The following is a 15,287-nucleotide window of genomic DNA, read 5'->3' as shown; positions in this document are numbered from 1 at the left end:
AAAAAGATTCTGTTTTTCTATTCTTCCTACCAAAGTGAATAACTTCACATTTCCCTACATTATACTCCATCTGCCACCTTACTGCCCACTCACTTAGTCTATCTATATCCCTTTGCAGACTCTTTGGGTTGGATTTTGCCAGCTGAGAAGAGTTGGGGGCGGGACTACTGGTTTCTGGATTTTAGTCCCGCCCCCAGCGACGTCTGACGAACAGATGCTATTTTCCCTTGATTGACCTTGTTAAGCCCACCCTGCGGGCTTGCCGGCCAATTAAGGGAAAGCCGGTGTCAGATGACGTCAGTGCATGTCGCTTCACCTGCCGGTTTTCTTAAAAGGGACAGGCCCCATAATTTTTTGACAGATGAATTGTCAGTGTTTGACAGCATTGAGGTGCTGTCAAACACTGAAAATCACTGTCCAAAGGAGAGCCCTTGCACCCAGGCTCACCAATGACTCTTCTCCTTAGGAGAAAACAGATGGCAGCTGCATGTGAGATTGCAGAAGCCATCTGTCAATTCTCCTGATCAGATGAGGCTTCACAGAAACATCAAATCTTGTCACCTGCAGATACATATAAACAGAATAAAAATATTTCTCACCACATTCTCTCACCTGTCATACGTACCTGCGCACAATTGCACCCATTACTTTTACCACTAAATCTACATATACACAAGTATCATTTTTCTTAGGAAGCTGCAAATACTTTCAAGATCAAACTGAAGAGAATAAGAAAGATTTTTATTAAATTCACAAGTGCAATTATAATCATCTGTTTTCAAGGAGTTCAGTTGCCTAACTTAGTTAGAAAACATGCAGTACTTGGCATCAGTGAGAACCTCTTCTACCTTTCGATGTGAATGCACATAGACATGTCCACTGAAAATGGTATGTGTGTTGTGGTTTATAGGTAGCTGTCAATTAAACAATAAATTGCTTAACTTTCCAACAAAATATCAAGTTTGGTTTTCACCATGAAAATATTTGCAAGGTATGACTTGATTAATCCATTCATATGCAAATATAATGCAACCAAATGTTTTATTCTATCTCATTGTTCTTTTGACTTTGTGCATAGAGGGCCTTTCATGAAGATATGGTAACTAAGCAATTTTTTGTTTATTCCAGTTTGCGACATGTTAGATGATTTGATTACATTTTAGCAGTTCCATTTTTGCACCAAGTAGAAAAATAAAGTGTGAACATATCCAAACTATCTTTTAGTGCAGTGCTCGGAAATGAGCTTTGCTCACCATGTTACCACACACACTGTACTTTCCTCCCTGCAGACTCCACTCGTTGGGCACAAGAAATTGATTAGTAGAATTTGCCATTGGGATGAAAGCCCATAAATTTCACTGACAAGCCAATGTTGACTGGTTTTATAATCCAATCCATTAAATTAAGTTTTACAACAAGCTATAGTATTTTAAAACAAATCAACACAGATTTCTGGTGGGGTCAGGAGGATATGCTTTGTGGTGCACGAATACAGTTAGGAAGTAATACATCATGGGAAATTACAGGGCAGGTACTAGATAGGTTGAATGGCCTCTGTACTTAAGTAATTGTGTATCAAGGTAAAAGAAAAACAAATGATGATTACAAGGCTATACATGTTGCAGCGGTTAACTAAATATTCAATTTGTTGACAATTATGCATATTTGGTTAATAATGGTAAATGATTTGTTAATCAAATACTGCTTAACCCTGTAGATTTGTTGAAACTTAAGTGTTTGCACAAGGCAATGGTTATTTCTACAAGACAATGGTTAGGCCACAGCTGGTTGTCCTATTATAGAAAGGAAATTAAAACAATTGAGAGTGTACAGTGCAGATTTAGCAGAATTATCCCAGGAACAAGAACTTATAGTTAGGAGGAGAAATTTGAGATATTGGGACTATTTCACTGGAGCAGAGATGGCTAAGGAGAGTTATATAGGTTTTTAAATTTATGAAGAACGTTGATAGATTTTATAGGGAACGATCACTTCCTCTGGCAGGGTAATCAATTACAATGGTCATTGAGAGAGTAAAAAGAGAGGGGTTAGGAGAAATGTCTTTGTGCAGGAAGTTGTGGGACCATGGAATGCTTTGCCACAGGGTAAGTTGAGGCAGACACAACTGCAGCTTTGAAGGGTCAAATGGATAAATATTTGAAGCAGCTGGTGATACAGGGCTATAGGGAGAGAGCAGTGCAGTTGGGATTAGTTTTGGACTGCACTAGCAAAGTGCTGGCACAGGTACGGTGTGCTGAATGGCCTCCTCCTGTGCTGTAAACTCCATGGTTTAGCTGGATTACAGAAGCCATAATCCATTCAAACTAAAGAAAACTAGAGCATACCTTCCTCCGCCCATCATGTGATTGAACAGTGTGGAACAATAGTGCTAATTGGAGTTTGTTTTGAACTAGCAAGTTACTTTCTTTTAAAATGCCATTAATCAAAATTAAATGCTATATGCACTAACTACTGATTTCAAGTTTACAGGTTGAAGGATATATTGCACCTTGTTGCATTGTCCTTATTTTTAAATTAATAGTGTTGAAGTTCCGTGGGGATTCACCTGATCATCTGCCATAACTTCAGCAGATCTGCGGAAACCTCGGTGAAACTGCATAAACTGTGTTTACCCTGCAGTTTTTGTGTTAGATGTAAATAGGCAATCATTGTAGGATTAAACATTAAAGTACTAGGCTGTGTGGATATATAGTTGATATTGTATAATATTGTGCAATACTGGTAAAGACAAAACAATTTCTGAGAGTGAGCAAATTATTAGCTTTGTTCGGTATAGTAGCATAAATTAGTGGATGGTTTTCAGATTGAAAAGTTTTTGTAGTCCACAAGGCAGTGTGTCTGGATTACATCGACTGTTGCTGGTCCATCTATGGAGAAAAGTCAGAGCAATAAGTATCTTGACAAACACTAGAATACACTTCAATAACTGCCTTTTCTCATAATTCAATTTAATTAAAGTTTTTTTTCCTCCATGGTGTGAGGTTAACAAAGGCCATCAATACTTGTTAAATTCCTGCTGCCACACTTATCATGTTTCCCATTCTTTGGAATTAATTAAAATACCCTGGTGTTTTATAGAGCCACATTCTGGAATGTGTTCACACAACACTGTGAGCTGCACAGTAAGGAGTGTGTAGAGGCTGCAGTATGTTCAGGGAAATTAGCTTTCAGTTTTGTTTCACCACAATTTTTCCTTAAAGTAATATACTTGTCTAAACCGTTAATAAATGGAGCTAATTCTAGTTCCACAAATGCAAGCAGCATTGTAAAAATCTTCACTAGTCAGCTACAGTCAAATAAGGATCAGAGGAAAAAAAGTTAATTTTATTTATTTCCTTGAAACAGATTTTCTATATTTCACATTTAACCATTTGAATTATTCAGGACACGGAACTAAAACTCCAATCACATTGGAATCTAGACAACTAAAGATAGAAAGCTACTATTACGCTATGTCCCTATCAAAGTCTAGCTGCCCTAATTCTATTCCATTTATTGTATAATCTGCACACCACATTTTTCCATCCAATGTGCAACACTTTGCATTTGTCAGTACTACATTTATTTATCTGCCCAATTGCATAACGGATCTAAATCCTCTTTCAAATCATTAACTACATTGTCAGTCCCTATTGCTCTCCCTATATTGATGTCTGAAAAATTTGCTAAGTTACCAGTAGCTTCAATACCCAGGTCACTAGAAACAACAAAGGTTCAGCTATTGAACTACTCTCATGGGTTCTGTTGGTCAACTTCTTTTAAAAGGCAACTTCTTATCTAGTTTCTTCATATGGAATTTTCTCAATTTTTCTGAGCATTCAAATAAACAGCATCATAATTCCCTCAAATACCTCATTTGTAACAGATAAAGGAGTAGTTTCGCACAGGGCCTTCCTCTTCTAAATCCATAATGACTATTTATTTGGTTGTTGCTATACAGGTACTCTTCGAGCCCACACTACAGAATGGTTTTCACTACATTACCCGTTAGTGATATTTGGCAAATGTGCCTACTGGGTTTGATTTATCAGCTGTTTAAATATAAGTATTAGAGAAAAGTGAATAGGGTATATGACTACAGCAGTTCGATATAAAAGTAGAAATGCATCAATCAGCTTATACAAGGCCTTAGTAGAGCCACATCTAGAATAGTGTGTCCAGTTTTGGTCCCCTCACATGGCAGAGGGACAGCAAGACGCTGGAGAAAGCCCAGCGGAGAACAACTGAAATGAAATCTAGTCTTAGGGTTCTTAGCTATCGAGATAGGGTCAAAGATTTTATTTTTAAATTGAATAGGTATAGACTTTGAGGTGATATGGCTGAGGTTTCTAAAATGATGAAGGGAATAGAAGAGCAATTTCTGTTTATTTCCTGAATTGGCTTAAGATTTTTTCTCTGTTTATTTGCCTCTGCCAGAAGATTGCATGACTATGGCCGGGGGGTGGGGGGAGATTAATGGTGAATGTAGGCGGCACCATATTTGCATAGGACAAACTTGATGGGCAAGTTAGTCTTTTCATATCCTTTTCTGTATGTTCATGGGCAGCACGGTGGCATAGTGGTTAGCACTGTTGCCTCACAGCACCAGAGACCCGGGTTCGAATCCGGCCTCGGGCGACTGTCTGTGTGGAGTTTGCACATTCTCCCAGTGTTTGCGTGGGTTTTCTCCGGGTGCTCCGGTTTCCTCCCACAGTCCAAAGATGTGCGGGTTAGGTTGATTGGCTATGATAAATTGACCCTTAGTGTTAGGGGGATTAAATACGTGGGGTTACAGGGATAGGGTGGGATATGTGTTGGTGTAGGGGTTACGGGGATCGGGTGGGATATGTGTCGGTGCAGGCTCGATGGGCTGAAATGGCCTCTATCTGCACTGTGGGGTTTCTGTGATATGCTAGAAGACCTTGTGTGTATCCAATAATTCCTTTAGGAGGGCGGCCAATACCCTATAAATTTCCCTCTCTCTTATCTCCTTGGATTCATGCCATTTGGCCCAGTGAATTTTCTAGTCTTCAGTCCCTTCAACTCATCAAAATTTCTGCCTCATTGATTTAGAGATCCCCTAGATGATGCATCACCAAATCATTCATGTACTGTAAAACCCAATGACTAAAGAATGATGTCACCCAAATAATGATGGGAGCAATTCAAACCAGGAAAAAATCTAAGCACTATGTCAGAAATACTAAGCAGTTAACGATATCCCAGCTTCTGATTACACTGAAATCTGCTTGAGCTTTGCTGTCATAGCATAAGACATCAACAGAATGCCGTGTTCAATCAAAGCCTTATATCTATTGTCCTGCATCAAGTTTTGGCACAAAATGTATAAACACACATGGCCCCTCTTTTAGGTCTCTTATATGAATTAAGAAGCTTTAGAATCAGGTAATTTTAATTTATAAGAACATAGCAGATAGATGCTGAAAGTTTATGTAATTGCTTCACCAATAATAGACTTGAAGTTTTTAATGATGTGGCTCAGTCAAGTGGATATGAATCCAATTATGTTTTTATAGACTATTCATAGTGCACAGCATACTCTGACTTGGTAACTTGTCTTGTAAGTTGAGGGTGATTTAGTCAAACCCATTTATTACCACAGTCACACAAACCTAGATTTTCCAGTTGGCCTTATTTTAATGCTGGCGTTAACCTGTTTAAAATAAATGGGTCAATATTGGATTAAAATAACACTGATTGGAAATTCTATGCTACACCATGTAAACACACCCCATTGACCGTACTCACTTAGTGGAAAGTAGGCGTTCTTCCCAGTGTCTTCACGTGCTGCCTCAATGGCACGCTTCACTGCAAATAAAGTTACACAGGACATGCACTGGGGAGGTTCACCAGAGGCCTTGGAGCGAAGGACACCCATTGGGTTGGGAGCATTCTTTAGTAGCTCAATGTTGAAATTGACAGGTATACTCTGATAGACAAACACAAACAGATGATCTTGTTGAAAGTTCAGAATGCTTTTGGTATGTCTTAGTCCTCAAGTGTACCAACCAAAGTTCATCCTGTGTTTTCTGCTTCTGATATAACCATAAGAAAATAAGAACATAAGGATTAGGAGCAGGAGTAGGCCATATGGCCCCTCGAGCCTGCTCCGCCATTCAATAAGATCATGGCTGATCTTTAACCTAAACTCCACTTTCCCGCCCGATCCCCTCGAGTCCAAAAATCTATCGATCATAGCCTTGAATATACTCAACGACTCAGCATCCACAGCCCTCTGGGGCAGAAAATTCCAAAGAAAGACCGCAATCTTTGTTTAAGCTAATGTCAGAGTACGGTATCTTTTTGCAGTTTGAACCTACTTACCGAATGTACTTCACAGAAATACAAAAAAGGACAGCAGCCAACTTGGGAAAATTGAAGAGGGCAAATGAATTTTTATTTCATATTTTTCTCCCCTACCAGCCTAAGTGGGCATTCTTTATACATGAACCTCGACTGTGGAAACTGACAGGCTACTGAAACTTGGAGAGGGGAGAAAAAAGGCACATAAACTGGGCAAAGAGCTCAACCATGTTCTACTGGTAAGTGAACTCAGAGTGAAGTTATTGGATAAGTGATCAGGTATGGGAATTCTGGCTGGCTTTTCCTTTCCACATCCATAGGTACTGAGGCCAATTATAGCACCTCCACCATTACCCCAATTCATATCAGCTAGTTTAACCAAGATTGCCACAAGTCGGCCTAATTTTGCATCGACAGTGAGCTTCCAGTTCAGACTGAGCCTGGTGACAGGAGCGTGCCTACAACAAGGGGTAGGTAATAGCTCTCAAAGGCTGCAGCTGCTATTTAAAGGAGCTGCTTGATGCGGAGCATAAAGCTTGACTTCACCTTCATTCTCACATGCTGCCAGACTTGTACTTCTGCAAAAACTTGCCCATTTTGAACCCAAGGCTACCTTCCACACAGGAGAACTACATTCTGCTTTCCATCGAGATGGCAGCCTGAGTGAATACAGATTCAAATAGTCAAAGGACATGGAAATAGATGACGAAGAAAAAAAGTTAGCATTCGGAAATTTGCCACGGTAAATTTTGCCAGCATTTACACTGTTGCAGGCATAAATTTCCTATCTACTTTGTACAAAGTGTTTCCTTTCACCCTGTTAAACCATGACTGAGGCTGGATGCTAAAACCTCAGGAAACAGCTCTAAGTTCCACATACATGCCACAGAGCCATATGGGTGCATTCAGTAATGCATTTAACTTTGTAGAATCTTGAAGTGAAAAATAAATGATTTCAGGGCTTCCATTCTGCTGCTGGGTTTCCAGGAGGAAAAGGAAGTCCTTTACCCTGGTCCTGATCTCCTGTTCCATTTCACTGCACTGGTCACAATGACCAGGGATTCCACCCGTGTGTGACCATTGTGATATCCTTTGCCAGCTGGTTTCACAGCATTGTCAAAATCCTGGAACTCCCTACCTAACAGCACTGTGGGAACACCTTCACCACACAGACTGCAGCGGTTTGAATGAATGAAAAAAAAATATTTCCAGCACATGACAAACAGGAATTACTGATGGACATCTCATAACCATTAGGAGGCAGATGAATATAATTTACTGAAAGGTGGAACAGTTTAATTTATGTTATATCTAACTCAAGGACATTGGCAAACGTTTTTAGTTTCCAATCCTTCTCTATATTGCATGGAATTTATATTTGGATTAACCCATTTGACCCACAGAGTTTCAGAAGCCTGGGCACTTTTATATTGCTCTTTGGCTGCCAGCTCTCGCAAGTGGCAGCAAAATGAAGATAAATCAGCTGGGATGTTTTAGACTGTCGGCACGACATACCTGTTTTTCACTGGATTTTCTTAGTTGTCACTGATCTTAACTGGTCTAGTAAATGTGCTGCTGTGGTGATATCATGACATCATGCACAAAGATATTTATCCTCTTCCTTCTGATGTCACGACGCAACAGCGTGATATGACTACTCAGTGCCTGCACGTTGCCAAATTGTCATAGCCAGCCGGCACGGCCCCTTTGCAGGTGGTCACAATGAGAATGGTGAAATAAATTGGGGACAGTGACACTCTAGGCCTCTCTGCCAAGACCCACCCTTTAATATAAAAGGCCTAGTGTCAGCTGTGGCTCAGTGGTGACCTCTGGGTCAGAAGGCTGTGGGTTCAAGTCCCACTCCAGGGACTTGAGCACAAAATCTAGGCTGACACTCCAGCACGGTACTGAGGGAGTGCTGCACTGTTGGAGGTGCCATCTTTCAGATGAGATATTAAACGTCTTATAAAGAAAGAGAGAGAGCTCTTGTTCAAAAGCCTGGCAGACAGAATGTCTATCATGGCATTATTTCGAAGAACACCAGGAAAGTTCTCCCTGGTGTCAAAGCCAATATTTATCCCTCAACTAACATCACGAAAAACAGATTATCTGGCCATTATCACATTGCTGTTTGTGGGACCTTGCTGTGCTCAATCTGGCTGCCACGTGCCCTACATTACAACACTGACTACACTAAATACGTCATTGGCTGTAAAGCGCTTCAGGACATCCCGAGCTCGTGAAAGGCGCTATATAAATACAATTTTTTTTCCCTTCACGCAGCAGTGTGGTCTGGCCAACCAGACTGAGAAAGATTTATACTGTGGAACTAGCTAACACACGGAGTGGGTGAGGAGAATAATATAGGTGTATTTAAGGAGGAAAATAGATAAGTAAATGAGGGAGAAAGGAATAAAGGGATATATCGATAGGGCGAGATGAATTAAGGTAGGAGGAGGCTCGTGTGGAGCATAAACACCGGCATAGACCTGCTGGACTGAATGGCCTGTTTCTGAGCTATAAAATAGTATGCAATTCTATACTGAAAAATAATAGTATTTGTTAATCATGTCACACTTAAGAACTGGCTTTTCAACTTCACACTGCCTGCTTTTCACAGATCAGTAATGGTGTTGCACCCAGTGAATTGGATGAGGGGACCAAATGTAATATATCCAAGTTTGCTGATGATACAAAGCTAGGTGGGAATGTAAGTTGTGAGGAGGATGCAAAGAGGCTTCAAGGGAATATAGACAGGCTAAGTGAGTGGGCAAGAACATGGCAAATGGAATATAATGTGGAGAAATGTGAAGTTATCCACTTTGGTAGGAAAAATAGAAAATCTGGGTATTTTTTTTAAATGGTGAGAGATTGGGAAATGTTGGTATTCAGAGGGACCTGGGTGTCCTTGTACACGAATCACTGAAATTTAACATGTAGATACAGCAAGCAATTAAGAAAGCAAATGGTATATTGGCCTTTATTACAAGAGGATTTGAGTGTAAGAGTAAAGATGTCTTACTGCAATTATATAGGACCCTGGTGAGACCACACCTGGAGTATTGTGTACAGTTTTGGTCTCCTTACCTAAGGAAGGATATACTTGCCATAGAGGGAGTGCAACGAAGGTTCACCAGACTGGTTCCTGGAATGGGGGGATTGTCCTATGAGGAGAGATTGAGTAGACTAGGCTTATATTCTCTGGAGTTTAGAAGGAGAGGTGATCTAATTGAAACATACAACATTCTTACAGGGCTTGACAGGGTAGATGCAGGGAGGATGTTTCCCCTGGCTGGGGAGTCTAGAACCAGGGATAACAGTCTCAGAATAAGGGGTCGGCCATTTAGGACTGAGATGAGGAGAAATTTCTTCACTCAGAGGGTGGTGAGTCTTCGGAATTCTCTACCCCAGAGGGCTGTGGAGGCTCAGTCATTGAGTATATTCAAGACAGCGATCGATAGATTTTGGGATATTAAGGGGATCAAAGGATATGGGGATAGTGCAGGAAAGTGGAGTTGAGGTAGAAGATCAGCCATGATCTTATTGAATGGCAGAGCAGGCTCGAGGGGCCAAATGGCCTACTCCCGCTCCTATTTCTTATGTTCTTATGTTCACCCGTCAATTTTCTGCAGTCATTTCTGATGATTATCAGTAGCACCCATTTTGAGCGGGTACAATGAGGTAGTAATTTTTTGTCATTTATGCTCATTCATAATACCAATATAAAACTGGTATCCACAATTGTAGGCACTATGCTGAAAGTGAAAAAAAGTTAAAAGTGACGAGCTTATTCAGTTCCAGGTGTTGTAAAACCCTTACTACTGTATCATTTTTGTTACCTTTCCTCCATTCCCAACTACTTTGCTTTTGCCTTTGCATCATCTGTTGAGAGGCTGTCATTATCTCAGAACCTTGCGCTGTCTAACTTTAACTAACCCGCTTGAGTGTAAATTCTAGCCCTCGGGGTCTGCCAAACGAAACATGGCAGGTGCAATTGGAGGTCCTATGTTTAAATAAACCTTTACTTACTGGTGTTGGTTTTATAAAACCACTCTTGTAGGGCGGGATCAACATTAGTTTCTAACTAATTTCCACATTTGAAAAGTCTTATTCAGCAGACTGTCTAGAAGGTTAAAAATAAGACAGCTGAGAGGCCTTGATAGTCTATGAGAAGCTGTTGTAAACATCAGATGCTGTAGTATCAACAGGTTTTAAACCATGGGAAAGAGAGGGAGATAGAGTAGGAAAATACTGGAAGCTTGTTTTGCACCAGCAAGGGAGGTTATAAAACCAGCCAAGTTTGAAGGCACAGTCCATGAGACAGACCTGAAGAACACCACGCAGGATGTTGATAGATTATTAACCTCTCAGTCTCCTGAAGCAGAAGAATTGTCCATTCCGAGTTTCAAGTTGTACTACTGACTTACACAGAACATAAGAAATAGGAGTCGGAGTAGGCCATTTGGCCCCTCGAGCCTGCTCCGCCATTCAATAAGATCATGGCTGATCTTCTACCTCAACTCCACTTTCCTGCACTATCCCCATATCCCTTGATTCCCTTAATATTCAAAAATCTTTCGATCTCTGTCTTAAATATACTCAACGACTGAGCCTCCACAGCCCTCTGGGGTAGAGAATTCCAAAGATTCACCATAGAGGGAGTACAACGAAGACTTAAAGGTTGTATAAGTCTCTGTCTGTAAAACTTGTATTTTAACGTTAATAAAACAAATTGTTAGAAAAGTAATAAACCGTGGTTGATTCTTACCTTGGATTACCCTAAAGAGTATTCAAACAAAAACCCAACAGCCAAAAAAAGGATACTGTGTATCAAGTTCTCCAGATTTTAATAAACAGTAAATGTTTCCTTCAACTCTAAACCTACCTTGCTGAATGGTGGTTTGTAATCCCATGTCCCTGCATTCAGCACAGCCCCAGTCTTGGGGTCATAGGACATCTTCTCCAACAGCCAATATCCCATGCCCATGACAAAAGCACCCTCAACTTGTCCAATATCAATGTCAGGGTTCATGCTGCAGATGACAAGGAGAAGAAAGATGAGTGGCCCACCAAAAACAGATAATTTATCTGGTTACTTATCTCATTGTTGTTCGTGGAACTTTGCAGCATGCAAATTGGCTGCCTTGCTTTCATCGTGACATCAATAGGAAGTAACTACACCTCAAAAAGTCATGAATTGGCTGTGAAGCGATATGGGGTGAATGGTGCAATATAAAATAAAAGTTAATTCCTTATTTCTTTACATCACTGCCACTGATGGCAGTACTAAAGTTACTGGCAGCAGTGCAAGGTAAATGAGATGGTGCTAGTGATTTAGGAAGCATCCAGACTCACAGAGAGGATTACTCCAGTGCGTCTGAAGGAAGCAGTGCAGCAGCAACAATGTTAGCACTGTTTGTGGCAGTGTCAGCAGTTGGGTTTTTTTAAGCTGCAGATGGATTGAGTGCTTATCAATGCAGTTTTCCCATTTTTGGTGTGTTTCGACCTTTCCTAGCGATTTGGGGAGGACTAGTGTTCAGAAGCTAAAGTTGGAATTACAACTTTCAACCAACTTCCCACATGCAACTTTCTACCTGGGCAGCTGTTTGCATTTTACTGGCAGTGCTGTAGAATCCAGCTCACATTACACAGTGGATTCCAGAAAATTGAGAGCCAAGGTTATTAGAGAATTAGTTCTGCAATACAAACACGAGATTTACAGAGCCTCCACTGGCAGTTTAACTTTCAATGTATATCCTCCACCCCATGTGTGCAATCATTCTTCTATTAGCTCTTCTCTTCTTAGGCAGTCCCTCGGAACCGAGGATGACTTGCTTCCACATTAAAAATGAGTTTGCAGGTGACTGATGAGTCCAATGTGGGACCTACAGTCTCTGTCACAGGTGGGGCAGACGGTGGTTGAAGGGGCGGGTGGGTGGGGTGCTTGGGTTGACGTGCGCTCCTTGCGCTGTCTGCGTTTGGCTTCCGCTTGCTCCCGGCGAAGAGACTCGAGGTGTTCGGCGTCTTCCCGGATGCTTCTCCTCCACTTTGTGCGGTCTTGGGCCAGGGATTCTCAGGTGTCGGTGGGGATGTTACACTTTTTCTCACCCTTCTATTAGCAGGATTGTTGTAACAGCCAATGAGTGCTTTACTGTCTTAGATTTGCAACACAAAAACTTAAATAAGTGACCCCGTATTGAGCCAATACATTTTTTTTTTTGCAGAAAGTGGAGATGACCCTCTATGAACTATAGGGTTGAAATGGTGAGGCGCCGTTGCTGGAGTGAAGCTTCACTCGACACAAGCAATGGTAACAGAAGTGAGGCATAATGTTGCACAATCAATTCTGTGCCCTCCGCTCACATCCTGGGAAGCTCCGCATTGACAGCCAAGCCTCACAATTTTTGTCTTGATATTTCTACTCTATGATTTGTAAAGATCACTACAAGAATGACTACTTAAAAACTGGGGGTAAAATACTGAAATGTAATGAAGAAAAAATACACACTTGTTGGAAAAGTGATGGGATCAGGGGATAGAAAAACTCAGCACGAGAATAAGGCTGGACTGTCAAAAAAATTCATTTGGGCTGTCGGGGTGGGGGTTGCGCTTTGCATAGTCCGACAGCTAGTGGGGGAAATCAATGCGTGCAAAGTGTCAGACAGATGGAGGAGGAGGAGGAGCCATCTCAGTGGGTCGGGGGGGGGGGGGGGAGTGCACAGTTCTCACTGAGGTGGGGAGGAAGGTGGAAAATCTTCATAATGTGTGGGGAGAGGTTGCAGTGAGATATTGCTGCTTCTAGCAGAGGGAAGCATATGATGTTTTGGGGGTGGGGGGGTTCTGGGAAGGTACCCTTGCCTGGGATGGGATTTTGTCTCACCATCAGAAATAGAATGTTGCAACCCACCAACCTTCCTTTATACACTTAAAAAAAACGCAACCTACTTACGTTATCCACTGATCCAAATGGAGCCAGATTTTCAGCATTCAGATCTGTTCAGCTTCAGAGAACGACCTGAGTGTTCAGTCTGACTGAATATCTCATGTGAATGACACCCGCCACTCCCACACCTTATCTAAGGAGCAGAATGAGACAGTGGCAAGCCCCCAACATTTACTCGGTCACAGTATTTGGTGCTACTTGCCGTTTTTGTTTCTTACCTTTCACCACAGTCGAAGAGTATATCCACTTGGATGATCTGGTTCTCTCCAGTGAGGACGTCAATTTCAGCCTCTGCCACAGCCACCCCGTATGAGTTATACTGAGGGGCGCCTCTGGGCTGTGGGTCAGGCCACACCCTGCATAATTATCACAAAGTCACTTCTTTATAGCATTATTCATTATTACACTTTACTTTTTTAAAAATTTTTAAAAATTATTCTTGCTTTTTATATTCAAAAAATGGAAATTACCTCGATCCATCATTTGAAAAAATAGCACAGGCTGTGGGTACCAGTGATATGTGCATAAACACACTACTAGTAATAGGATGTAGGTCTCTAGTAATGCACTTGATTTACAATTGAATGGAAGAAGTTTATAAAGGGTGGCATGGTGCCAATTGGAACATCCACACTCTAAACCAATGGAAGGGTAGGAGGTGGGTTCAGGCATATAATCACTCACACAATGAGTTTCCATCTCAGATGTGCTGTTGTGGGGAAATGTTGAAAAGAAGCCAGGCTCTTCCCCATGAACTGGAAAAACTGGAGGCAGAGCCAGACTCGCTTGTTCTATTGCACCTTTTCCAGTGTCTCAGACTTAGAGTGTCATTGGTGGGGTGCCGAGTGCAGGTCACCTGATTGCTATCTCAGTGTGGCTGGTGCCAGGAGAAAATATAAATACAATACCATCAATAGTGTTGTATCCGTGTGTTAATGGAGACACGGAATGCAGGAGTTGGTTTAACAGGTGTTTACTGAACAAAGTCTGGAGGTGAACTAAAAGATACAAGACGCTATACAGGCTTATATACCCGAGTGGTCACTACCGGTATTACAGTACACAGGGGCTCTTAAAGGTACATACACTACAATTCCTCCCCTTTTAGATAATTAGTACATAACATTTTAAGTAATCATTAATTAACATGTTTACAAGAACAATAATCTACACATTTGCTGCAGTTAATCAATTATAAGTCAGTCTCTCTGGAGGCTTCCTGACTCGGTCCGGATAACACCTCGGTGGTGTAGTAGTTTTCGGTGGTGTAGTAGGTTCTTTTGGCAAGGCTGATTCGGCTTGAATGCCAGTGTCGGGTTCATCTGGTTCCAGTATCACCGGATCGGAGGTAGATACTATGGGTATCTCTGCTTCATCATTAGGCGTATAGAGTTGTGGTGTAGGTTGTCCCTTTTCGGATGACTCTATGATCTGCTCAGCATGGCACCTTATTATGCTTTCACCAATGTCCACGGTATACATCAGCGGTCCTAGTCGTGTGCAAATAGTTCCAGGCTGCCATTTCTCGGTACGGTAGTCCCGGGCCAAAACTTGTTGACCTATCTGGAAGGTTCTAGTTGGCCTTTCATTCATGCCTTGAAATTGCCGGTTCTCTACGTCCCTTCTGATGTTTGGCTTGATCAAATCCAGCCGGCACCTTAGTCTTCTATTGAAAAACATCATGGCGGGAGTTTGGTTTGTAACCACATGTGTTGCATTCCTGTACGCAAACAAGAAGTTATCTACCTTATGTTGTAGATTTATGTCTTCATTACCCATGGCCTTTATGGCCTTCTTGAAGGTCTGGACAAACCTTTCAGCTAATCCATTGGTGGCGGGATGGTATGGGGCGGACGTGTAGTGCTTAACCCCATTGTTTTTTTTAAGAACTTCCTGAATTCTTCGGACACAAATTGCAGTCCATTATCAGAACAGATCTGTTCAGGCAGCCCATTCCTGGCAAATATGGTCCTTAATACTGTGATGGTTTTTTCCGTGGTGGTGGAGGACATCTTTATTA

The 15,287-nt window shown here is 41.5% G+C and overlaps 1 protein-coding gene across 3 annotated transcripts in view; it reads right to left on the bottom strand.

Annotated features, from left to right (window-relative positions):
* Positions 1 to 720: 720 nt before the first annotated feature.
* LOC147124569 (xanthine dehydrogenase-like) overlaps positions 721 to 15,287 on the bottom strand; it is a 268,524-nt gene continuing 253,957 nt past the window's right edge. For all 3 annotated transcript variants that reach the window (XM_085989524.1, XM_085989530.1, XM_085989522.1), the window contains 4 exons: positions 13,486 to 13,623; positions 11,210 to 11,357; positions 5,770 to 5,950; positions 721 to 2,888 (listed from right to left, as the gene is read on the bottom strand). In XM_085989524.1, coding sequence (XP_085845650.1) covers positions 2,821 to 2,888; positions 5,770 to 5,950; positions 11,210 to 11,357; positions 13,486 to 13,623 — 535 coding nt within the window. In that variant the 3' untranslated portion in view covers positions 721 to 2,820. The remainder of the gene's footprint in view (positions 2,889 to 5,769; positions 5,951 to 11,209; positions 11,358 to 13,485; positions 13,624 to 15,287) is intronic.

This window comes from Somniosus microcephalus, chromosome 1 (assembly GCF_052327205.1).
Source record: "Somniosus microcephalus isolate GS21.2 chromosome 1, FLI_Smic_1.0, whole genome shotgun sequence".
NCBI classification, from domain to species: domain Eukaryota; kingdom Metazoa; phylum Chordata; class Chondrichthyes; order Squaliformes; family Somniosidae; genus Somniosus; species Somniosus microcephalus.
Note: the sequence above shows the minus strand (reverse complement) of the source record. Positions and strands in the feature narration are given on the sequence as shown.